Below are 23,508 nucleotides of genomic sequence, written 5' to 3'. Positions count from 1 at the left end.
GATAAGGCGTGGGGAGGATAGCTAACACATCGCCCCAATATGGGACCATAATTCCTAACCCCTGGCTGACTGTATGGTTACAGTCACTAGCAGAAAAATTCTTGATCCCTGCGAGATGTGGAATCAGATGCTCTGGACTCCATTCTCGCACATACTAGCTGTGTGATTCTGAGCAAGTAGCTGAACCTCTCTGTGCCTCAGCTTCTGCATCTGTGAAATGAGAGCTGGTAGGAGTCTTATATGCGATACCACAATTGAGTGCCTGGTTAGTTAATACTGATCTTTCCTGGGGCAGGAAAGGGGGCAGAGCGGCAGAGTCTGAGGTGGGCAAAAGGGTAGACATCCAGTTGCTGAGCGCTTTGGTGTCAGATTCCTGTGCCCCATGCTGTTGGGAGAGGATTCCTAGAGCCAGCTCTAAACGCCCTTATTTGACGGGAAGCCCCTGGGATAAGCTGGGAGGAAGGCTTGGGTGTGTGTGGCCACAGAGTGGAAGGCAGAGCTACAGGGTTGAAAGGAGAAAGCTGAGGGCATGACGCTGGGCCGGTCACTACTGGACAGCAGGTGCTTGGAAAAAATCTAGAGCCACGAAGGTGCCAGTGGGTGTCATCCTCACCCATGTGGTAGCGCTAACCTTGGGGTCCATCTGAGTGTTCTCCCCTAAGCTTCATCCCACCCTCCCCAGCCAGACCTGGGCCTGGGCAGCTGACCCCTTCCTGGGACTTTGCTCCTGACCAGCTCTGTGACCTCAGGCAAGTCACAGCCCTCCCTCTACTTCGGTGTCATCCTCTGTGAGACAAGGGCCTGGATAAGGTTACAGGTACCCTAACTGCCGAATTCTCCTGGCAGATGTGTTTCATCTGGCTGGCAGAATGGTTTCAAAAATGAAAAAGCCAACGTTTAAAACTTAGCATTTTTTTCCTATTTTGTATAAGAGATTTTATATGATAATACAGATTTGGGGCTTTTCTTGGCAGATCAAAAGATCTGATGGCATGGGCTTTTATCCCTGACGTCACAGTGGCTGCCCTTTAGCTGGGCCTGCCCTCTCCAGGTCCCTATGGGTCCCTTGCTTGTCCCTCTCATTTAACTTCCCTGGGGCCCCTGAAGGCTCTGACAGGATCCTGACGGTGACCTGTGTCTGAGCCTGAAGGTCTTTCCAGCTCTGATTTTCTGTGACCTTTTGATTCTGTGACCAGGGGCGGCAGAGGAAAGGCTCAATACCATAATAGGGAATGGGCTGGGCAACAGGAAGAATTTTTTGATGGGAAAGTGTCACAGGATGGGAAGAATGGATGGGCAGGTGCTGGGGCCTTGGCCTGGGAAATTTGTGGCGTTCCAGAAGTTGGAGCTGGAAGGGACCTTAGAGTCCAGCAGCTTGGTCATCTTGCAGGTGAGGAAACTGAGGCCAGGAGAGGGGCTTATAAGGCCTGTCAGCTTCATTCCTGCCCTCACTCACATTTCCCTCTGCCTCAGCTCAACCGGCCTCCAGGCCAAGTGCTAGCCTCAGAACCCACAATCCTGACTGTTTCTACAGCTGCCTGCTGAGCCGGGGGTTGGAGGGTGGTGGGTGGAGAGCAAGAAGGGCTCTGCATGCAGAGGGGAGAGCAGAATTAAACACAAACCTGCTGTAGAAAAGGCCAGGACAGTGGGAGAGCATGGCACGGGATGGTGGCAGGTTCTGAGGCTTTTGGGATTCCAGCCCAGAAATCCCAGCCAGCCCACCTGCCTGTACCTGATGTCTGCTGCGTTTGAGACCCTGGAGCAGGCAGGATGAGCAATCCCATTCTGGCTTCTGAAGAATCTGCAGCCTGAGAGACCTCAGAGGCCAGGGGGTGGCAGGAAGAGGTGGTGCTGAAGATGGGTTTATATTACAGGCATGCACAAAGGTGTACAGGCCAGGTATGCCCAAGGCCCTTTCAAGAGGACCAGAGTGGAAAGTTTGGGAGGGGAATAGATGGTAAGAGCAGGAAAATAAGTTAGGATCCATTGATTGATAGATTGATTCATTCCTTCTTCAAGTACATCTGGTACCTGTGAAAGGCAGGATCTGGGGATGTGAAACACACGACATGTCCTTGCCAAAGAACTCTCCCCATCTGTGGGTGGTGGAGGATGTATAATGGGTAACTAGTGAGAAACAGGGTCATTACATAGAGTGAGAGGCACCCTGTGGCCGAAATAAACACTAGGGTCCTCCTGAGGGGACGAGGGAGCGAGCTGGCCTGGGGCTGCAGGGCCCCCATGGGCTGTGTGGAAGGCCAGACAAGTTGGTGTCACTGTGACTTGGTCTTTAGTCTTTTCTTCTATCATTTCTGGGAAGCTGTAAGGTGATTTCTCAGAACTCTCAAATAGCTGCAGGAGACACATCTTCCAGTGACGCTAGCAGGAACGGGCGGGAGGGGCAGGCCGTGGGAGACGGTGGTGTGGACACTGGGATGGCAGGGCTTGGTGGGCTGAGCCCTCAGAGTTGTTGGGAGGCTAGCAGGGCTGGTGATGGTGGCTGGGGACGTGGACTCTTAGAGAGAGGGGCTCTTAGAGAGGCCACCTGAAAATCGTTCCTCCTTGCTTGCCCTATGCTCCAGCCAGGGGAGGCAGGGAGGGTTTGCGAAAGTGCCTGCCTATGGACATCCCCAGTGGGGGCTGCAGGGACAGCTGCACAGGAAACATCGGTCCATTTCAGTGTTGGCTAAACGGTCAGTAGAGCCTCGGCAGACTTGGAAGGGCATACTGAGGGGCATTATGATTTTGGCGAGGCATGCAGGGCAGAACCTGTTCAGCCCCATAGCTCCGCAGAAGGACTTGGAGAGATGTAAGTGTGAGAAGATACCCTGATTTCTCACCCTCTCTCCTTTATCAGAACCAAGCCTCTTCTCTCAGGCACCTGCTCCAGGAAGGTCCAGAATGAGGCACCTGGCTTCTGTGTCCTCCTGATTTCTCAGTCACCCAGCAATAGTGTCTGTCCCTTGTTCGGTGCACTAAGCACAGTTTGCAGCCTTTTCCCAGATGAAGTGTGAATGTTTTTCTCTCATTCTGGGGCTTCCCAGGAAGATATCTTGGCTGGACTGTGGGCTTGGAGCCAGCACACCTGGCTGGGCAGGTCCAGCTGAGGGGAGAGGCAGGTTGTAGAGATTGAACCCTGAGGTTACACTGTGTGTGGTGCTGGCAAAGAGTGACGAGGGCATGCTCCCGGGTGAGTGGGGGAGAGGCAGGATATATGTAACCCTTTGTACATGTGTCCCAGGGCACGTACAGAACACTCACGTGTGTGCGTAGTAGCTCAAACAAGAGGACTTTCTTGCCAAGTTACTCAATCTAAGAAAATGGTCTCAGAGTGCCTACCCTGGGTGGGGCCCTGTCCTGGGCATTGTGTGTGTTTATGTGAGTTGCACTGTGTCCTTGAATGTGTGTCTACCCAAGGGGGTGGGGCTGAATCCTCTTTCCTTCCCCTGGAAGGCTCCAAAAAGCAGAGCTGGTGATTCACCAGCTCCACCCACCCTCACTTGGTCCAGCCTGGCCAGAGCTCCAAGAGGGAAGTTTTGTGGAGAAATGTGTGTGGGGGGATCAAGAAAGACAGTGAGGGCCTGGGCAGATTTTGCTGGATTTCCCTGCAGTGCTCCCTGGGAAGAGATTTGGATCCTGCACCCCTCTTCTTCCCACCCTCTAGACCCTGGCTATTGCCCCTGGGCTAAGGCAGGGGAAAGGGGAGGGGAGGGCTGGTGGGCAGGGGGACATAGTGCTGGAGAACGGTGGGAGGTGAACACTGGGCCCCGGGAGGGGGAGGGGAAGGCAGAGGAGGAAGTGGGGAAATGCAAACCAAATGTTGGCCCAGGGTACAGTCAAGAAAAACAGACTCTCGCGGGAGCCCGGAGCGGGGCTCCCTTTAGGAAGGGCAGGAAGGGCTGGGACAGATGTTTGGAGAAAAGAAAGAAGGGAAAGAAGAAGTATAAAAAAGTTGGAATGAAATGCACAGCCTGGGGGCTGGGCCATTCTCCTGCAGTCTCAGGCCTGATTTCTCTCGTATTAAGGCCTGTCGCTGAGTGTGTGCAAAGGACTGTGTGTTCCAAAGGCTGGGGGGCCTGCACGCGTACTTGGAGATGGGCCGGGGCCAAGAAACCCCAGGGTATGCAGACTGTGCTGTCCTGCGTTTGTCTGTCCATTCATCAGTGGTTTGGGGGCGGGGGTCTACAGTGAGGAGAGCAGACTCCAGGCCTGCCAACCTCAGATCAGAAGGCAAGAGAAGCTTTGGTGGCTCAAAGGGGTGGTGTGTCTGGGGTTGGGGGTGCAGGGTGGGGGGCCCTGTCTCTAGTAGCTGTCCCTCTGCCCTATCTCCTTTATACCCCCTGCAAAGCAGGGCTTCTGCCCCACTAAGTCACCAGTGGAGCCTGGAAGGAGGGAGGAGACAGGAGGCTGGGACAAGGGGGTGGAGTGGGGGAGGAGGAAGAGAAGGAGGGGGAGCTGGAGGCAGGCAGGGCCAGAGGCCCGGCAGATGCTGGCTACGCAGGAGCAGCAGCCTGGGACTCAGAGCTTTCTTCTGCTTGCTCGTGGGGGCTGTGAGCTCGGGAGTGCCGTTTGCAGGCCCCGGACTGGCCTGAGTTTAGGACCCACCCAAGATGACATGGATCTGTCTGTCCTGCATGCTCTGGGTAGGTCTGGCTACTTTAGTTAGGATGTTGCACACTCCTCCACCCCCCACCCCCCTTAGGCTGAGAGTCTGTGGTTGGGGGAGCGTTGGTGGTGAAGGCAGGGAGCCTCTCTTCCTCTGATGGGTGGACGGACAAACAGACCTGAGCAGACCCTCAGGCTGTGTCCCTCCCCATCAGCAGGGCCCAATCCCTGATTCTACCGGTCAGTGCATCCCCCCTCCCACCCCTGCCCCCGGTTGAGTCCAGAAGCTATAAGTGGAAGGTAGCCGTCAGAAAGTTTGTTTCTTTTTGGAGCCTCTCCTGCTCCCACCCCGCACCCCCATACCAAAAGTTTAAGGGAAGGGCAGTGGTAGGGGTCTGGGGAACAGGGAATATTGACCGAGAAAATGCAAAAAGCCGTGCTGGGGGAGAATTCTGCTCTTCTCCATCACTTTTATCCCTTCGAGACCCACTTTCAGCTTCTACTCGCTGCCATCCTTTCCTCCACAGCCCTCCAAGACCCACCCCGGGCCTCCTCTTTCTCTTTTCTTGTTCCCAGGTTCAGGAAGGTGTGTGTTAGGGTGATGGTGCCTGAGGGGTGGGCAGGCAGGGTCTGGGGGCCACATGGTGAGGGGTAAAAGTCTCGAGCCCAATAGTGACAGAGAGGGGCTGGGAGAGAGCTGATTGCTGCAGGATGGTGGGGGCTGGGGCTGGAGCGGCTGTCGGGGAGAAGGCATGCACAGGGGTCAGGAGGGCGAGGAAGTCATCCCTGTGAGGTTAATGTTGGTCTCTGAGAGAGTGGTGGCTGGCTGGGGAGAGCGGGCTTCAGGCCTGGGATCCAGATGTGGCCTTTCCTGCCCCTTTCCCTGTTCTCACCAGTCCTGGGGGGACCTCTCTCCGCCCCGGCAAGCCCAGGCTGACGACAGCGGACAGCGGTGGGAGATCAGACTTGGGCAGTCAGGTGTCCTTTGGGCAGAGAAGGGAAAGGTGGGGGCGGGGCTGGAATGAGGAGGGGTTTGGGTGGCGTGTGGGACTGAGGAGTGGGGAGGGTTCTGAACAGCAGTGTGAAGGTGCCTGGAGCATCTTGCCCAGAGGGTCCGTCAGGGCTTCGCTGGCCTGCTGCCGCCATCTGTAATAGAGGTGCCTGGACCAAGTGCCCCTCTCCACGCCCTTCAGGCTCCCTCCAACAGGCGCTGGAAGGCCTGTGGCCTATGCCGAGCACGGGCAGTGAGGGAGCCCTGCCGCGGGAAGGATGGCAGTTAGACTTCCAGGAATGATGTGCTGTGATGGGTGCTGGCTGGGTGCTGTGATGGGTGCTGGCTGGGAGTGTGATGCCTGGGTTTCGTCCTTCTGCTGACAGGTCATGGGAGAAGTACTTCACCTCGGTGAGCCTCAGTTTCCCCAGGGGTGAAATGAGGACAATGAAGGGGAGTTGCCAAGAGGTTGGCATGAGTGCCATGGTGATATTCCTGCCATCCCTAAGGGTAAGACAGGGTGCTGGGGACCAAGGGCAAGTGTGGGTGCTGCCCCTTTGGGCCGCTGTAAGCCCTCCCCTCGCACCTTTTCTGCTCTCCTGGTGCTGTCCCAGCCTCTGTCCCTCCCCAGCTCTGTGGGACAGCTGAGCAGGCACTTGTCTATGGGAATAGGAAGAGACTGGTGGGAGTGGGCCGGGCAGAGGAGTGGCGCCTCGATGCCCAATGCCAGGGTGGGCCAGAGTCTGGGGGAATGTGGACGCAGTGTGGAATGTGGGCGCAGTGTGGACTGGACACCTGACCCTGTCAAGGTTCTTGTCCTGTCCCTCCGGTTGCCCGAGACAGTTGTACCAGCAAACTTCCTCCCTTCTGGGTGGGTCTTGGTGAGGCTGGGTTGTATGTTTGTGGCAGGGAGTGAAGGCTTAGATGGCACCAACTATGGCAAGGGGGAATGGAGGCCCCGGAGACCTTGGCAAGAGAGCTGCTTCTGCTTTCAGAGGAACCCGGTGGCAGGAAATCCGTGGACTTTAACACCAGACAAGGCTAGGCTCAAATCTTAGTTCCATCATTTACCAGATGGGCAGCCGTGTGGGCAACAGTTACTTTCTAAGGCTCAGTTTCCTGATCTGAAGTGGGGAGAATAGTACACATCTTGTATGGCTGGGGTGAGGACAGAGATAATGTATGTCAAAAGACCAGATACCCAGGCATACAGTAGGTGCTTAGTAAATTCAGGTCCCTGCCCCACTCTGAAATCTGCTGCTTGGCTCACAAGATCCCCCGTATCCCAGATCTCATGTAGGGGGAGGGGCTCCTTGGGACAGGGTCCTACCTCTGAAGCTCCTGACTGCCCAGGGATTCTGCCCAGTTGCTCTCTGGCCAAGAACTAGGTGGGTCTGTGGCCTCAGAGCGGTCAATTGAGGCACGGTCTAGAAGAGATAGGACTCGTGCCCTAGTGTGAGTGCATATGTGCCTGTGTGTGCACATGTCCCTGCACAGGGACAGCTGCAGACAGTTCATCCAAGAAGTAATATATCTATAGTACATAGTTTTAACAAGCTCTAGAAATAAAAATCACTTTATTAGCGGAGGAGCAGAGAGATATATTATGCATAACTTGAATTTCTCAGCAAATGCCCCCATTTGCTATTCCATATTTAAGAATGGTTTATTTAGAAAATAATTACGTGCCTGTTTATCAAGGCTTTCTGGTGTTGTGCCGATGGAGTTAGAGCTGCAGGCTCTCCTGTGCAGAGGGGCTAAGTTTGTTTTCCAGAACTGTGAAGGGGCTTATTAGGGTGGGGGGTGAGAGAACCACAAGGCAGGACTAGGCCTAAGTACAGCCCGGGCCCTGCCCTCAGCAGATGTGTGGCCTCGGACTCATCACTGGACTTTTCTGGACCTCACAGAAACTTGGATATTATTCTCTGCGGCCACTTCCAGCTATAGACAATGAAGTGTTCTCTTTCCTGGAGCTGGTGTCCTTCCAGGGCTAAGCACACATTTCTGTCAGAAGGGTCCCTATGAGCCCTCAGACGACTGGGGTGCCATGTCAACCCCAGTCTGAGCCCTCGGTCCTGAACTTGCTCTCTCTGGAGGTTTGTTCATCTGTGAGGACTGTGCCCATACGGGGCCTCCTAACGGTGGGTTTGGGCATTAGGCTGGGCTGCATGATACCAGGATCTGACTTCAAAACCTACTTTTGCAAAGTTTTTCAAAATGACCTTTGAGGCACAAAATCAGCGAGAAATACTGAACTGTTTTTTTGCAGTTTCAGAGGAAATGTAGCGTGCTGGCCGGGAGTGCGGTGCCTGGGTTTCATCCTGGCCTTGCCATTTGGTAGCTGTGTGACCTTAGGCAAGTAGCTTCATATCTCTGTGCATCGGTTTCCCCACCTACCTATAGGGTTGTTAGGTTTTAAGTGAACTAATGCACGTATACATTTAGAATGGTGTCTCTCACACAGTAAGAGCTCAAGAAATGATAGCTCTTATTTTATGATGCATGTGGTGAAGGCTGCACAGTACGTCAGCGTCAGAACTAGAACCCATCCAGGGCTGTCCATTCTGGGAATACTACAGAGTAGAGCATATGCGGCCAGTGCGAATGGGGTGGTCAGAGTGATGTGAAGGCCGGGTCAGGAAGCCTTCTCCTGAAGGCAGCATGCACAGTGGTCAGAGCACCAACCGCAGTGAGCCTGGGCACAAATCCTGGCTCTGCCACTTACCAGCTGTGGGGTTGGGGGAAATTATTTAGCCTCTATGTACCTTACCTGCGTGTATTTCTCCGACTTGCACAATTTTATTTGAACCTCATTCTAATTCTATAAGGTAGGAAGGGCAGGGATCACTCGTTCCAGTTTCCATCCCTGGTGAAGGGGTCCCACAGAAGGAAAGTGGCCTGCCCAAGGCCACATGGCTGCTGGGTTTAGTGTTCCTGAAAAGAGGAAGGGTATGGGCTGGGGGCATCAGAACTCTGGGTGGAGGGGATTGTTGGGGAAGTACTGTGACAAAGAAATGTGTAGTCATTCGGTCATCTAAGCACCCACGCATAGACCTGTCCATTTACCTCACAAATGATTATGGAGTGCCGACTTTCTTCAAGAAACCTGCAGAAGTCAAGCTAATGGTTATGAATAGATGGGTGTTATCAAGAGGGGACTTGTGGAGGGCATTTAATGGAGGACCTAACCTGGATTTGGGGGGAGGAGAGGTATCAGGAAAGACCTCTTGGGAGGTGAACTTTACACCAGATTCAAAGATGAAGCTGAGAAATTAGAAATCCAAGTGTAGGGAGTGACAATAATTGAGGATGTACTGACAGGCTAAGCTGGCCAGTAGATGGTCTTTGGACAGAGGGACACTGACACTGTGACTGTCAAGTCTGGAGATGGCCAGACTCCGACTGTTGACCTACTGTGGGAAATGGCCGTCGTTCCATCGTTAGGGACTTGGTATCCTGCCTCTGACAGACGCGGATTGGAATCTTTGCTCCATCCTGCCCTGCCTGTGTGTCCCAGAGCAAGTTCCTCAGGCTCATGGGAGGACGTCGTGAGGCGTCAGTGAGGGATCAGTGCCAGCCTCTCACTGTGGCGCCGGGCCCATGATGGAGCTCAGACTAGTCACTCGCTGAGCCCTCCCACTCCAGGAGATGATTTCACTTTTGGGCACAAAAAGGGACTTGGGACTTGATGCTCTGCAAGTTTGGGACGTGATTTATGAAGGAGCCAAAGGGGGGTGGGCAGAGAGACAGCTGGCCAATGGGGAGAGGTCATCCAGTTCAGGAACTGAGTCAGGGGCTGAGGGTCACCAGGTGGAATCCTGGGCTCCCCAAGTCTCTGTGTGCTCCTTTGTCACATGGGGAGGGCCTCCGTTAATGCTGCTGTCTGTCCTCTGCCCTCCTGTGGAGATCCAGGGCTACTCCTAGTCAAAGAGCTTTCTCCTCAGCCAGGTGATGCCAGCAAGGGGTGACCTAGTGTTCTCTCCCCTGAGGGCAGGTCAGTGGGAGCGGGGTGTAATTACACTAGGGTACACGTGGCAAAAACTCCGTTTGATTCTTTCCTTCAGACTTGTTTTGGGAATGACGCTATGGGGGCCATGGGAGACATGGAACATTGTAGACATGTGCCGCCTGCTGGGCAAGGAATGAATGATCCCACGAAACACAGGCTGCAGCTAGGGAGCATTTGCTGTGTGTCAGGCGCTGTTCCAACTGCTTTTTAGGCATCATCTCTTTGATCCTCACAACACCCTATGAGGGTTACTATTATTAGCCCATTTAATAGATCAGTAAAGTGAGGCAGACAGGGTATTTTTTTAGCAACTTGCCCAGAGTCACTTAGCTAAGTCGGGGAACAGGGACAAGTCAGAGTGCTGTGACAGGGCACCAAGAAGGCACAAGTGAGGAAAGGCAGGGATACCTGGGGGCTCTTAGCCTGAATCATGAGGAAACCACCCTCCAAACCGAGGAACATTCTGCAAAACAGCCTTGACTATTCAAAAACATCCATGTCCTAAAAGAAATCAAAAGGTAGAGTGCTCTGTCTGGATTAAAACAGGTGAAAGAAACCCACCAACTAAATGTAATGCAGGATCTTGAATGGATCTGGAGTCCAAAATAAAAACCAAAACAAAGACCCAGGTATAATGGATGCTATTGGGACAAAAGAGGGAAATTAGAATATGAACTGAATGTCAGATAACAGTGAATTTCCTGAGTGTGAGGCTAATACTGAGGTTAGGCAGGGAATGAGACGGAAAGAGAGAGCAGGTAAAAGTGGCAAAACGTTAACAACTGGTGAATGAGGCAAAGGGCATATGAGAGTTCATCTTTTCCAGAGCTTTTAACTTATCACAACAAAACAAGAAGGCAGTGGTGGGGAGGCTGATTCTGACAGAGGTGGTGGTGGTGGTGGTAGTGTAGCTGGAAAGATCTTCCTGAAGGGATAAAGTTTGAATGAGGCCTTCAAGAACGACTAGAAGCTTGACAAGCTGAGAGGGGAAGAAGGGCATTCTGGGATTAGGGAACAGCAGAGCAGACGCTCAGAGGTGGGTGAAGGGCAGGGAGCTGGGGAGTGGGACATGGGGATTGAGATGGCAGGGTGGGCTGGGTATGGACCAAGGCTGCTTTCCTTGCTGGCTTCAGGGAATGCAGGTTTTATCTTGGAAGGCATGGGAACATTTTGGGGTGAGTAAGGGTGTCAGTGACCCCGTAGAGTTGTGCTCCTTAGAGGCTGTGTGGGGAGGAGGGGCCAGTGTTGGGGGGACCCTGGAGTCTGTTGCAACAGCTATAGGCAGAAGTGACAAGGCCTCCAATAGGCAATGGAATCAAAAGGCACAAGAGGGCTGAGAGAATGTTTAGGAAGCAAAATTCAGAGTCTGGCAACTGGTTGGCTTGGAGGGTGGAGGGCAGGGAGGAGTTGAGAGTGATTCAGAGTTTTCCACCCGGGGTGACTAAGAACATGGTCAGGATATTAGCTGGCTAGGGGATTGTGTGTGGGGGGGTAAGGAACTTTGGTGTGTATGTGAAGGTCAGGTGGGGCTGGGAGAAGCTTGCTTTTGAGGTGCCCCAGGGACTCCTAGAGGCCAGGCTGCAGCTCCTTTGGAAGGCCAAGTCTTTCCCATAGAAATGATGGCTGATACCAACCAGGTCCTGGTGTCTCAACCCAAGGCAAGGAGACCCAGAGGGTGGAGGGCCAGGAGGCAGGGAGAGGGTGGAGCTGGCACTCCACGTCTGTCCTAGGCCTGTGTTTTGGTGACTCTCTTTCCCAAGGCTCACTAACTCACAGTCTCCTGTCCTCTTGCCACGTCATCCAGGGCTGGTGGTATTGGCACAGGGGGCCTAGTTAGGGCAGGGCTCGGGAAGTTCCTTGGGGGAGGAGGAACTTCTCATGAGCTAAAGAACCCCTCGGGTTATCATCCCCTCCATCACCAACCCCTCCTCCAACCCCACCGAACTGTGCGGCCCCATGGGGCAGGGAGGAACCAACAAACAGCCTTCTCCATCCTAGGGCCAAGGACTCCCGCCAAGGCTGTTTAAGCCAGATGTGCCACACCCCTCTGGCTGGGACATGCATCTGGCAGGCAGGCTTGGCTGAGTGGAGGCTGGGAGGGAGAGGATCCCCCTGAGGGCCAGGAAAGCCCTCTGATGCTGAGTGGGCTTGTCACAGGGCCAGGGCTCTGGGCTTGGAGGGTGGGGAAGGATGACTTCTGAGCTGGGACCACTTCCCTGGTCTGGGCTCTAGCTCTGGAGGGAGATGGGCACTGGAGAGACCCAGCCGCTCTGGCTGTGGCAGTGCCTCTTCTGTCTCTCAGTTCCCCCAGGTCCGTTAGGAGCCAATACAGCGAGGAAGGAGCTGGGGAGTGCTTTGTGAAGCTATCTGCCACTTGTTAGGAAAACGATAGTCATTGTCATAACAAGCCATTACCCTTGAATGCAACTTTGCACTTTCTGGGCTCATTCATACCCTCCACCTGTACCTGGAGAGTAGCTGTGGGCGAGGGCAGAGTAGGTACCAGACCCCTGTTTTCCTTCTTCGTCCTGATTTTAACATATGATTGTCGGGAAGTTCTTTTTCCCCCTGAGTCTAATCATGCGTCCTTGTAGCTTCTGCGCGTTGGGCTTTGTTTTGCCTCCAATAACTTCATAGATTATGTCCAGTCTCTGCTTACAATGATAGCTCCTTCGATGTTCGAAGATAAGAGGCTCACCCAGCTTAGACTCTCCTCCATTATCCTGGAGCCCTTCAGACATTTGTGGGCGACTCAACAAGATCACCAAATACCCCCTTCTATAGCCAGGGAAATCAACGCCAGCAAGGTCAAGGTCACAGCCTGGGGCCACTTGCCTGGGGTTGGCTGATCTGGTCCCCTCACGGCCACCAGTGTTCCCTAGCCTCTCTTGGAGAGGTGATGTCTCATTGGGCATCATGCTCTCTGTAACCATCAGCATGTCCCACCCCTAGCTGCCCCAATTCCTCCATCTCAAACTGGCCCCCTGTTTTCCCTGCTCTGTCTGCATTCAGACTGTGTTGCCCAAACCCCTCGTTTTTCATTTGGGGACTGTGAGGCCCAGAGAAGGTCACTGATGTTCTCAATGATGCCAGCCTAGAAACTACCATGTTTCCCAGAAAATAAGACCTAGCCGGACGATCAGCTCTAATGCGTCTTTTGGAGCAAAAATTAATATAAGATCTAGTATTATATTATATTATATTATATTATATTATATTATATTATATTGACCCAGTCTTGTAGTAAAATAAGACCAGGTCTTATATTAATTTTTCTCCAAAAGATGCATTAGAGCTGATGGTCTGGCTAGGTCTTATTTTCAGGGAAGCACGGTAGGTCTCTAGATTCCCATCCCAGTGCTTAGAGAGGCTGTGAACGAGGCCAGAGAATGTAGCTTAAACCCTGTTTCTGTTCTCCAAGCCCATGCAAGGAGAGATTTTATAAGCTCAGATTTTATGGGCAGGCAACCCAGGGCTGAGGGGAAAAGCTTGGGTGTTTGCTTGTCAGTCTGGAAGGCTCCGCCTGTTCCCCATCTGTTCACTGGGCAGCCAAGACCTTTCGTGAGATCCCACTGCCCCAAATATGCTTTGGGGAGGAGGCTTTGGGGGAAGGGCTGGCTTTGGGGTATAGACAGAGAAGTCTGGGGTGTAAGCTGGAATAGGGAGTTCTGCCTGACTTAGAGGGAGAAGCAGGCTTGGGTGTTCCAGAGCAGGACTGAAACGAATGGGCTGTAGGGCTTCCTGCCTGCTTCTCTAGCCAGGCCTTAAACTGAACCCCAAGTCCCCTCCTGGCACCTCCTCCCACTCAAGGCCAGGGCTGCTGCAGTTTGACATTGGGCTGGGCCCCCTTCCTGGAATATATGTGACCGAGATTATCCGGAAGGCTGCCAGCCGAGGGCTGAGATGGGATCACCAGCAGGGTGAGACCTCAGAATGGAAGGGACCTGCCCCTTGTTGTGGCATGGGGACACTGAGTGAGGTCCAGAGCTGGGCAGTGGCCTAACCCCATCCTCATGTCACCCCCAGAGTAAGCTGGAAGCACTGCTGCTAAAACCCAGCTGTCTGGAATATCACAACCCAGGCCCTGCTTCCTGGCCTAGCCACCAAGGGGGCACTGCTGGGTTCCTGGCACCCATTCCCGATTCCATCACCCTCTGCTCTCTCTTCCACCTCTGCTTTGTCTCGGCTCCCTCCTGCCTCCCCACTATCTCTATCTGTCTGCCTGTCTCTTTGAATTTTGAGACAATATCAAACTTCAGAAAAGTTGCAAATACAGTGCCAATAACTTTTTATCACTGAGCTATCTGAGAGTAACTTGCTGACATGATGCCCACCACTCCTAAATACTTTCCTGATTGTCCTACAAGGGCTTTCTCCTACCTAACCCAACACAGCCATCCAAGTCAGGAAATTGACACTGATACGTGACTACCATCTTATCCTCTTTCCCCATTGAAATGTGGCCAGTTACGTCCTTATGGCCAACGATGTCCTGCGTGGGCATGGAAAGAATTCAGTTCAGAATCAGCCACTGCATTTGGCTGTCATGTCTCTTCAGTCTCCTTTAGTCTGGAAATCTCCTCCATCTTTCCTTGACTCTCGTGTGACCTTGTCACTTTTGAAGATTCCAAGCCATTTAATTGGTAGGTTGTCCTTCAATTTGGGTTGGTCTGATGTTCCCTCATGCTTAAATTCAGCTTGTGTCTCTCTGGCACAAATGTCGCAGAAGTGATATTCTGTTTTTAGTGTATCCCTTCCATGGCCCACGATTTCCGTTCGTCCCATTACTGGTTAACTTTGGCTACCTGATTAAAGTGGAGTCTGCCAGGAAAAATTACTTTTTTCCCCTTGGTGATTTACAAGTATGATGTGGGGAGGTGCTTGGAGACTTGTAAATATTCTGTTCCTCAGATTTCAGTTTATTCACTTATTTCACGTATCAGAATGGGCTCATTTAAGCCATTCCTGTCATTATGTGTTTTGATGCTCAGATCTTCCCAGATTGAGCCTTTGGGGGCCCCATCAAGCTGGCTCCTGTGTCCTTTTGTCTGTCTGTCCCCCTTTGATTCTCGGGTTCCCTTTATAGTCTCTGTGTATTTCTATCTAATCTCCCACATTCTCTGTGTAAGCTTGTTGGCCTCTGTCTTTCTTTGTTTCTGCCTTTATCTTGGTCTTTCCCCCCTCTCTGTCTGACTTTCTGTGGCTTGGCTTTTCTCTGTCTTTCTCTGCCTACTCTCTCCATCTGTCTCTCTGTCTCTGTTCATGCTCGTTTGTCTCTGTCTTTCCTCTCTCCCCTCTCTTCCCCCCCCACCCCTGATCCCTTCCCCTCCCGGCTCAGCCTCTCTCTATTTCTTTGCCTCTTTGTCTCTCTGGCTTTCTCTTTCTCTCATTTTGTCTGTATTTTTTTTTTCTCTGTGTCTCTCATGGCTCAGTCTCTTTTTTTTCCAGGACTCACAAATATAGTGTCTTCAGATAGGAGTCCCGGACATGCTGGGTTTGTGGGACACTGTTACTTTTCCTGCTCTGAACACACCAGTCTACCCTCCTGCCCACGCCCCCGCCCCTGCCCCAGAGCTGGGAGGTTCTAAAGCAGGGTGCAGTAAGGGGACTTGGAAGGGAAGAGCCCTCTCCCCAGAACTGCAGGTCTGCGAGATCTTGTCTCTGTGTGTGTCCTTGTGTGTACGGACAGCGTCAGAAAACTCTGTGTCTGGGAGAAGGGGAAAGAGGGAGCTGCCAGTTCTGTATTCTGCTGGCCCCTGCTGCTGCAGCAGGGGAATGAATCAGATTAGACACCAGGGTGAGGCGCCTTGGAAAGGAATAGTGCCTGCAGGCAAGGGGATGACTTATCTGGGAAGTCCTCTGAATAGGGGAGCTCCCCCAGGCGGGCTGGGGGCTGCAGGTGGGAGGAGAGTGATCTGAAGTAGCATGGGTACAGGGCTTTGTGCCTAGAGTGTGTTCCCATACGTGGTGACAAAGGACAGACTATTAGAGCTCAAGGGGTGTGGTGTCCCTCCTCGAGATGTCCGAAGGGAGAAACTGAGGCCCGAGGCCCGTGGTAGTGGTGGGGTGGTGACTGGCCTAGGAGCTCACCGCAGGAGGTCAGACACAGAGAAGGCTTGGGCTGCTAGACTGCCTCTCATCTCATGTGTGTGCTGGTGTAGTTTTTTGTTTTGTTTTGTTTTTAAGATTTTTTTTATTGGGGAAGGTGAACAGGACTTTATTGGGGAACAGTGTGTACTTCCAGGCCTTTTTTCCAAGTCAAGTTGTCCTTTCAGTCTTAGTTGTGGAGGGCGCAGCTCAGCTACAGGTCCAGTTGCCATTGATAGTTGTAGGGGGTGCAGCCCACCATCCCTTGTGGGAGTCGAACCGGCACCTTGTGGTTGAGAGGACACGCTCCAACCAACTGAGCCATCGGGAGCTCAGTAGCAGCTCAGCTCAAGGTGCCGTGTTCAATCTTAGTTGCAGGGGGCAGAGCCCACCATCCCTTGCGGGACTCGAGGAATTGAACTGGCAGCCTTGTGGTTGAGAGCCCACTGGCTCATGTGGGAATCAAACCGGCAGCCTTTGGAGTTAGGAGCACGGAGCTCCAACCGCCTGAACCACTGCGCCGGCCCCTGTGGTGGTGTAGTTTTAAAAAGGATACTTAACATATCCATATTTTCCTAATGCAAAGAACAGAAAATAAAAATGAAGATGGAAGAAGCCTTCTGGGCTGGTGCAGGGTGTGTAGTGAGGGTGAGAGAGAGAACTGAGAGACATGGCATTCTGGGAACATGGGTAAAATGTTAAGGACTATCAACCGTCGATGGAATACCACCCAGCAGTGGAGGAAGGAGCTACTGCTCTGTGTGGCCACATGGATGAATCTCACAGAATAGTGCTGAGTGAAAGAAGCCAGGCACGAGTACGTACGGTACAGTTCCAGTCATATGAAGTTTAAAACTCTGGCTAAAGGAATCTTTGGTGATGGAAGTCGCAGTAGTATTTACCTAGGGAAAATTGACTGGGACGTCCCTGAGGGAGTCTTCTGGGGTGTGGTGACATGGGGCATGTGTGTGTAAAATTGTATCGAACAATACACTTAAAGTGAGTACCTTTTGCTAATAAAATAAATAAAAAGAAAAAAATGATTAAGAAAACATGGAGAGGCCCCAGTATGCTGACCGCACCTAAGGCTGGAAGTCTGGGTTGCACCCAGAACTTTCTCTTTCCCTGGGCACCTCCTCCCAGAAACGGGCTCGGACCTTTCACACCTGAAGGGGCTCTCCCCTCTGCTCTTCCCTAGTCCTTGCCTATGTCTCCCCCGGAACCCCCAACTCCTTTCCTGCGACCCCAGCCTTCTGCCCAGGCCTGATCACTGTGCCTCTTGTTCTGCAGCCCGAGGACCTGGAGACCCCCAAGACTCACCACTTTAAGGTGAAGACCTTCAAGAAGGTGAAGCCCTGTGGCATCTGCCGGCAGGTCATTACCCGGGAGGGTTGCACCTGCAAAGGTGAGCAGCTGGTTGCGCCAGGGGGTGGGGAGCACGTCTTCATGGGAATGAGATAGCCTGGGGCCAGGTCAGGGTGGGACTCAGCTCTGCCCATGTCCTTCTCGGGGTCCTGACCTGGTGCTCGGTTCTCATCTGAGAGGGGGTGCGGGGCACAGCGGATGGCAAGCCTGGTGTGTGTGTGTGTGCGTGTGTGCGTGCGTGTGTGTGTGGGGGGCACATGGCAAGTGAGGGCTGACGTGGAGATGCCATGTGGCCTGCGTGTGCAGGACGCAGATGGCATGAAGCAGAGATGTGGATATCATACAGCTGGCCTGCGAGTGGCATGTGGAAGGTGGAAGGATAGTCTGTGATGGCATGTGAAGGCATGTGAGTAGCATGTGGAGGGCCTGTGGATGACACATGGAGGTCATGTGGTTGGCACGTGAATGGTGTGTGGAAGGTGTGTGGGTGGCATGTGCCTGACAGGGGCAGTCCTGCAAAGATGCATGCCACAGCCCTCCTCCAATGGCAGGGTGAGTTTAAGAGGCCTCAAGTCAGACTTGGGGAGGGCCTGTTGGCTGCTGGGCTTTTTCAGTCACTGTTCTCATGCTCCTGGAACGGCCTGGGGTTTGGCTGCCAGAGAAGTCAGTGTGTTGTCCCAGATCACACGGTGAGATCAGCAGGAGGTCCCTGCACCCCGTCTCAGTGGCTGACACTATTACCCACCCATTTGCCACATCACATGTCTCCCTCTCCTTCATCCCTACCTCCCATCAATGGCGAGGGTTCCCCATACAACTTGAGTCACTGAACTTCTCTGCAGCCAATTCAGGCTGCCACATCTGTCACCTGGACGACTGACTGCAGCCCCTCTGCCTCTTGTTTCCTGACCCACCCTCACCAACCCACGCTCTATGCCCGCTTCCAGCAGGACTCAATGAAGATCTAGTTATGTCAGTTCCCCAGTAACTGAGTAGACAAAACAGTTACTTGGGAGCCCCCAATACTGGTAGACAAAACAGAGACCCCTTCCCGTGGCTGCAAGGCCTGGTGGGACCCACCCCTTGCCAGTTCTCTGGTCTATCCCCTCAACCCCATACTCAAACCAGCTGCACCTTGTACAGCTCCCGAAATGCCAATTATGTCAGGTATGCCAAAGGGGCTGGGCTCCTTCCTGCCCTGGAGCCTTTATTCCACCTGGACTCTCCCCTTCTTCCTTCGCTCTGTGCCAGAGTCCCAGGTGGGCTGGGAAGCTGGGCAGCACAGCCTAGTGAACACTTATAAAGCACTTAATATTAGAGCGTTTGCATGCATGATTTCATGTAATGCTCCTGGCATCCAGGAGGGCTGGGGTCATCCTGTTTTTCCATCCAGAGGAGAAAACTGAGGCTCAGAGTAGGTAAGTCTCTTGCCAAGGCACACAGCTGGCTGGGTTGCAGTGGGGTTTTCAGGGTATGTGTTCTCTCCGGGAGGGAAGGCTTCTAGATGAGGCATTTCAGCTGGATGTTGGAGGGTGGATGGGTGGATGGAATGTGCGTGTGGAGGCTATTCCAGGCAAAGCCTGCTATAGCAAAGCGCAGGGAGAAGGTTACGTTTCCTAACTGAAGGGCTGAGTTTAGGAGGCCGACAGGAACTTTTGCAATACAGAAATCAGCCGCATGGTGTCACCCTCCTCCTAACAGGTCTGGCTGGGTCAGTGGTGATTTAGGGTAGGAGAAGTCAGGAAGGAATTGCTGAGGCCTTTGCATTTTGCTTGCATTGCCACACCCCACCCCACCCTGCCCAGAGAATCTGCTTAAGTTAGCCCCTGACCCTCCCCCCAGTTCCTTCCTTCCTTCCCTAGTGTCACTTCCCTTCACCTCAGTGACCCCCATCGCTGCTCTCAGAGGAGGCAGCAAGGGGTGGGGTAGAAGGAAGTCCCAGTACACTAACTGTGTGACCTTGGGCACATCTCTGGCCTTACATTCAGAGGTAGTCTGTGGTCCTATGCTCCCTAGTTGACGAGGCTTGAGGGCCTGGGTTGAGGAGGGGATTTGACCCCATGTGAATGGACGGCTCCCAAGGTGAGCAAGGATGACCCCAGTTTTACCTGGTTCAGAGCCTGGCTCTGCTGGTGTGAACCAGAGTGGAGGGCAGGTGGCCAGTGAGCTGCCAGGCGGGTTTGGCAGTTCTGGGTGTTAGTGAGAAGAGGGAAGAAAGCCAGGGCCACTCTCCAGAGGCACCACCAGGTGTCAGGACTGGGCCATGGAAGGACCAAGCGCCAGCCCAGCAAGAGAGGGAGGCCCATAGTTTCACAGTCCCTTAGTAAGAGGGTTGGAGTCACCAAGCCTGTGGGAAGGGTTGGGGTCACTGGGCTTACTGTGGGAGATGTAGGTGTGGGCCAACTCTGTGTTTGGCCAGGAAAACACAGAGCCAGGAACCAGGAAATTGTCATGGTATGTGATGGATAGCCCCGCTTATCCATCCATCCATCCATCCATCCATCCATCCATCCATCCATCCATCCAGAGATGCAGGTTTGGTTGTACGGGTTGTTCCCTGGCTGAGGGGGCAATTGTGGACTAAAATCCAGGCCACGTTTTATTCACCAAGCTCAACCCAAAGAGTTTGCTGTTTTCACTGGTTCTCCTTCCAGTCCTCAAGTCTTGGGTTACAACCCAGTAACTCTCTGGACTAGTGGTTGGAGGTGATGGGTGGTGTGGTGTGTATGGAACATCAAGCCTCTGAATTCAATCTCCACGGGATGCAATGCTGAGGGAACTTCTGCTGCAGACTGGGGGCAGTGTAGACACTTTCCTACCGTGTTTCCCCCCAAATAAGACCTAGCCAGACAATCAGCTCTAATGCATCTTTTGGAGCAAAAAATAATATAAGACCCAGTCTCATGTCATATCATATCATATCATATCACATCATACTGGATCTTATATTAATTTTTGCTCCAAAAGATGTATTGGAACTGATTGTACAGTAGGTCTTATTTTTGGGGAAACAGGGTAGATCTAAAACTTAGGCATTTGTCCCATCGCCTCTGGCTGCCCTGCTCTATAGCTTCCATGGTTCTTCCATTCCCCGCCCTCCTGCATTTCACTGTTTAATGTAATATGGCTGAAGGGGGGTGGGTGGGAGATGGGGGCAGGAAAGGGAGTCAAAGAACCTAAGGACTAGTCCTGGTTCTGAGGACTCCAAGAGAAACAAAGCAGACACGAGCTGAGGTGGCGGGATACGTGGGCATACGTGTGACACATACAGAGGAGAGGTCACCGTGAGACCACGGCCGGTCCTCCACCTCACGGAGCCTGCTTCCTCCGCTGTACCATGGGGTTAATAACAAACCCTGTCCTACGCCTCACAGGGGCTTATTGTGAGGAACACGGAGGTTCTCTGTGCGACTGTAAATGAGTGCTTGTGTTAGGGGCTAAGGCTTCCTGTGAGGGAGACAGCGATGGATGAGAGGAGACGCCTCGGGCCTCTGTCAGTGGCCCAGCCTCTGTTTCGGTCTTGCCGCTGACAGGCTGCGTGACCTCAGACAGATCACTTCACCTCTCGGGCCTCAGTTTCCTCATCTCTGGATAAGGGACTGGATCGGGGCTGCTCACGGAGGCCCATAGAGTGGGAGGGCCTGGAAAATTTCCTTGTTGGAGTCTGTAAAGGTTAGAGATCTCTCCCAACGTAGGCGGTCACTGCATCTCCTGTATTCACGCGAGCATCCATCTGATAGCCATGAACTGAGCTCCCTGTGGGTGGATGCTGTGCCGGGCACTGGGGCCCAGAGCCAGCCCCTGACCTGGGAGGACAGACATGCCACCAGACAATCACAGAACACGGTGGCAAACCTGATACAGACATGTGTGTGAACAGCTGTCTCTGACGTAGCAGGTGTTTTCCTGTCAGGCTTCAGAGGGAAGGCACAGGGAGGTTGGGTTTTGAGGGATGTGTAGGAATTCCTCAGTGTTTCCCACGTGTCCCTGGGGCATTGCTGTAAGGAGTCTAGTGCCTTGCCCAAGGACCCTAGTCTCCCGCTAGGCTGAAACCCAAGGGAAGAGACCAGAATGCCAGCTCAAGAGCCCAAGGGCTGACATCTGGGCCAGGACTGGAGCCCAGACTTAGACTATTTCCCTTCTCGATGCCTCTGGTCAGCCTGGAAGGTGGGAACAATCACTTGTAGTTTCCCTAGGGTGGGATGCACCTGGGAAGACAATCTAGCCTTTTATGGGACAAACCTACCCAGAAGCCCTTACTAATTAGATTTGGAGAAGCCTTATTTCAGGAGCTCTTTCTTCTGTGCTACTTACCTGGGGAGCCCAGCTTCTCCCTCGTGTCTGAGGACCTCCTTGGAGTCCTCACAAAAGCCGCGTAAGGTAGGAAGACCCAGGGTTCTAGTCTTGCCTTACTGGGTGATCTTGGGCGAGACATAGCCTCTCTGGGCTAGGCTTCCACATTTCTCTAAAGGAGGGGTTGGACGAGATCAGAGGTCCTAAAGCATGTTCCAAAGGAGTAGTAAGGTTCTTTGGAGGTGATTTAGGGGCCTAAGAAGGCAGGAGAAAGGGGGAAATCCAAAGGAAGACTTAAGGGGCTGGGACCTTGAACCCCTGCCCCTTCAATCAAAGCAGTTCTGGTTTTAGGAGTTAAATATGTGAAGAGGCATGATGGTGTGGCTCAGATGTCCTGGATTCAAATCAGCTCTGCCCCTAACTGTGGGAACTTAGGTAGATTGCATCACTTCTCTGAGCCTTGGTTCCTTCACTTTTAAAGTGGGACATACAGCAAACCTCCTTCTCAGGTTACTGTGGAGATTAAATGAGATAATAGAATAAAGTGCTCAGAACAGAACCTGGCACATAACAAGCATTCAATAAATATTAACCAATGTCACTGAGATTCCACACAAGAATCCATCTGCGTGGCTATGAACACGAAAGTTTGAAAACTACAGACGGCGTGATCTAAAGGTTTCTTCTTGCTCCAACTGTAAGCCACACGATGCCCACTCCCCTGACCACCCCGCGATACCTTGTAATAGTCAGGGTTCTCCAGAGAAACAGAACCAACAAGATGTATGGATGGATAGATATTTATTATAAGGAATTGGCTCATGTGATTGTGGAGGTTTGGCAAATCCAAAATCTGCAGGGTAGGCCTTCAGGCTGGAGCCCCTAGGAAGAGCTGCAGTTCAAGTTCAAAAACAGGCTGCTGGCAGAATTCCTTCTTGCTTTGTTCTGTTCAGGACATCAACTGATTGGATGAGGCGCACCCACATTATGGAAGGTAATGGCTTTAGTTAGTGTCTACTGATTTGAATGTTAATCTCATCCAAACAAACAAACAAACAAACAAACAAGCAAACAAACAAACCCTTCACAGAAACATCTAGAATAATGTTGAACAAATGTTCGGGTGCCATGGCCTAGCCAAATTGACACCATATAAACCATCACACACCTCCAGGCCAGGCTATGAAGATAAGTAGGGCAGGGCAGGGTGATGAGGGCAGGTGGGCAGGTGGATGGCTGGGCCAGTCTCTCTGCCAGCTGGGGAAGGAGCTGAGGCTGGCTGGGCGTGTGGGCCTTTATCTCTGGGGTCAGGTGCACGCAGAGGCTCTGTGCTCATTTTCTGACTCGAGGCCAGGAGGAAAAGGCCATTTAGATCTCAACAATGTTGGCTTCCTGTGTTCCCGAGAGGCAGGAAGCCACTCCAGGACTGAGTATGTGGAGCCTAGTGAGGCAGGAGCCAGACCAGGGCTGACGGTGGGGGTGCAGTTCTCCAACCTGCAGGTAACCTATACACCCCTCCCCACTATGCGGCTGTCAGCTCCTCTCAGGCCACGGGCTGGACACCCCTGTGTGGGGGCAGTGTGGACACCTGTGGGTGGAAGTGGGGATCTTAGTTTGACAGGGTCACTCCAAGAGGGCTTTATTTTGCAGGGTCACCAGCTTAAGAGGCCACTGCCTTCCTGGGAGCTGAGGGAAACCATGGTCTGCTCACGTGGGATTAATCCTGAGATGTGTGTCTGGGAGGACTCGGGCATCTAAGGGACGCCAGGAAGGGGGAGGCTGGGACATTCCTGCCTTTGCTTCCCCCCAATGAGCAGTGGTACCTTGTGCAGTGGGCATCCCTGTCAGCCAAGGGCTGGGGTTTCCTCAACAGCGTTTTGGATGTTTTCAGGGTTGAACCTGGGTTTCTCCCCATTTCTTGGTTGCAAGGAGGAACAAGGAGGTGGTGACTGATGGAGAGACTGGCTGGGGTTAGCACAGGCCCTCAGAGCTGGAAGAGGGTGTGGAGACCATCTATTCCAGGGGTCAGAAACGCAAGGGCCTTCAGGGGAAATGCAGGCAAATGAGTGAGAGACAGCAGAGCGTGGTGGGAACCGCAGCGATCTGGAGGGAGCTGCTCTTTCTTAGTTGGAAAGGCATCCCAACTAAGAACATAAGT

At 52.9% G+C, this 23,508-nt stretch overlaps 1 protein-coding gene across 12 annotated transcripts in view; it reads left to right on the top strand.

Moving 5' to 3' along the window:
- Window positions 1-23,508, top strand: part of TNS1 (tensin 1) — a gene marked incomplete at its 5' end in the record, with an annotated part of 224,568 nt that overhangs the window by 25,788 nt on the left and 175,272 nt on the right. For 9 of the 12 annotated variants that reach the window (XM_081051649.1, XM_081051645.1, XM_081051641.1 and 6 more), the window contains one exon: window positions 16,983-17,097. In XM_081051649.1, the coding sequence (XP_080907775.1) occupies window positions 16,983-17,097 (115 nt within the window). Of the gene's footprint in view, window positions 1-4,555; window positions 4,644-16,982; window positions 17,098-23,508 lie in introns of those variants that run through there. The other 3 variants (XM_081051638.1, XM_081051637.1, XM_081051647.1) reach the window with 1 other exon arrangement.

This window comes from Rhinolophus hipposideros, assembly GCF_964194185.1.
Source record: "Rhinolophus hipposideros genome assembly, chromosome: 6".
Lineage (NCBI taxonomy): Eukaryota > Metazoa > Chordata > Mammalia > Chiroptera > Rhinolophidae > Rhinolophus > Rhinolophus hipposideros.
This window is presented reverse-complemented; position numbering and strand designations above follow the sequence as displayed.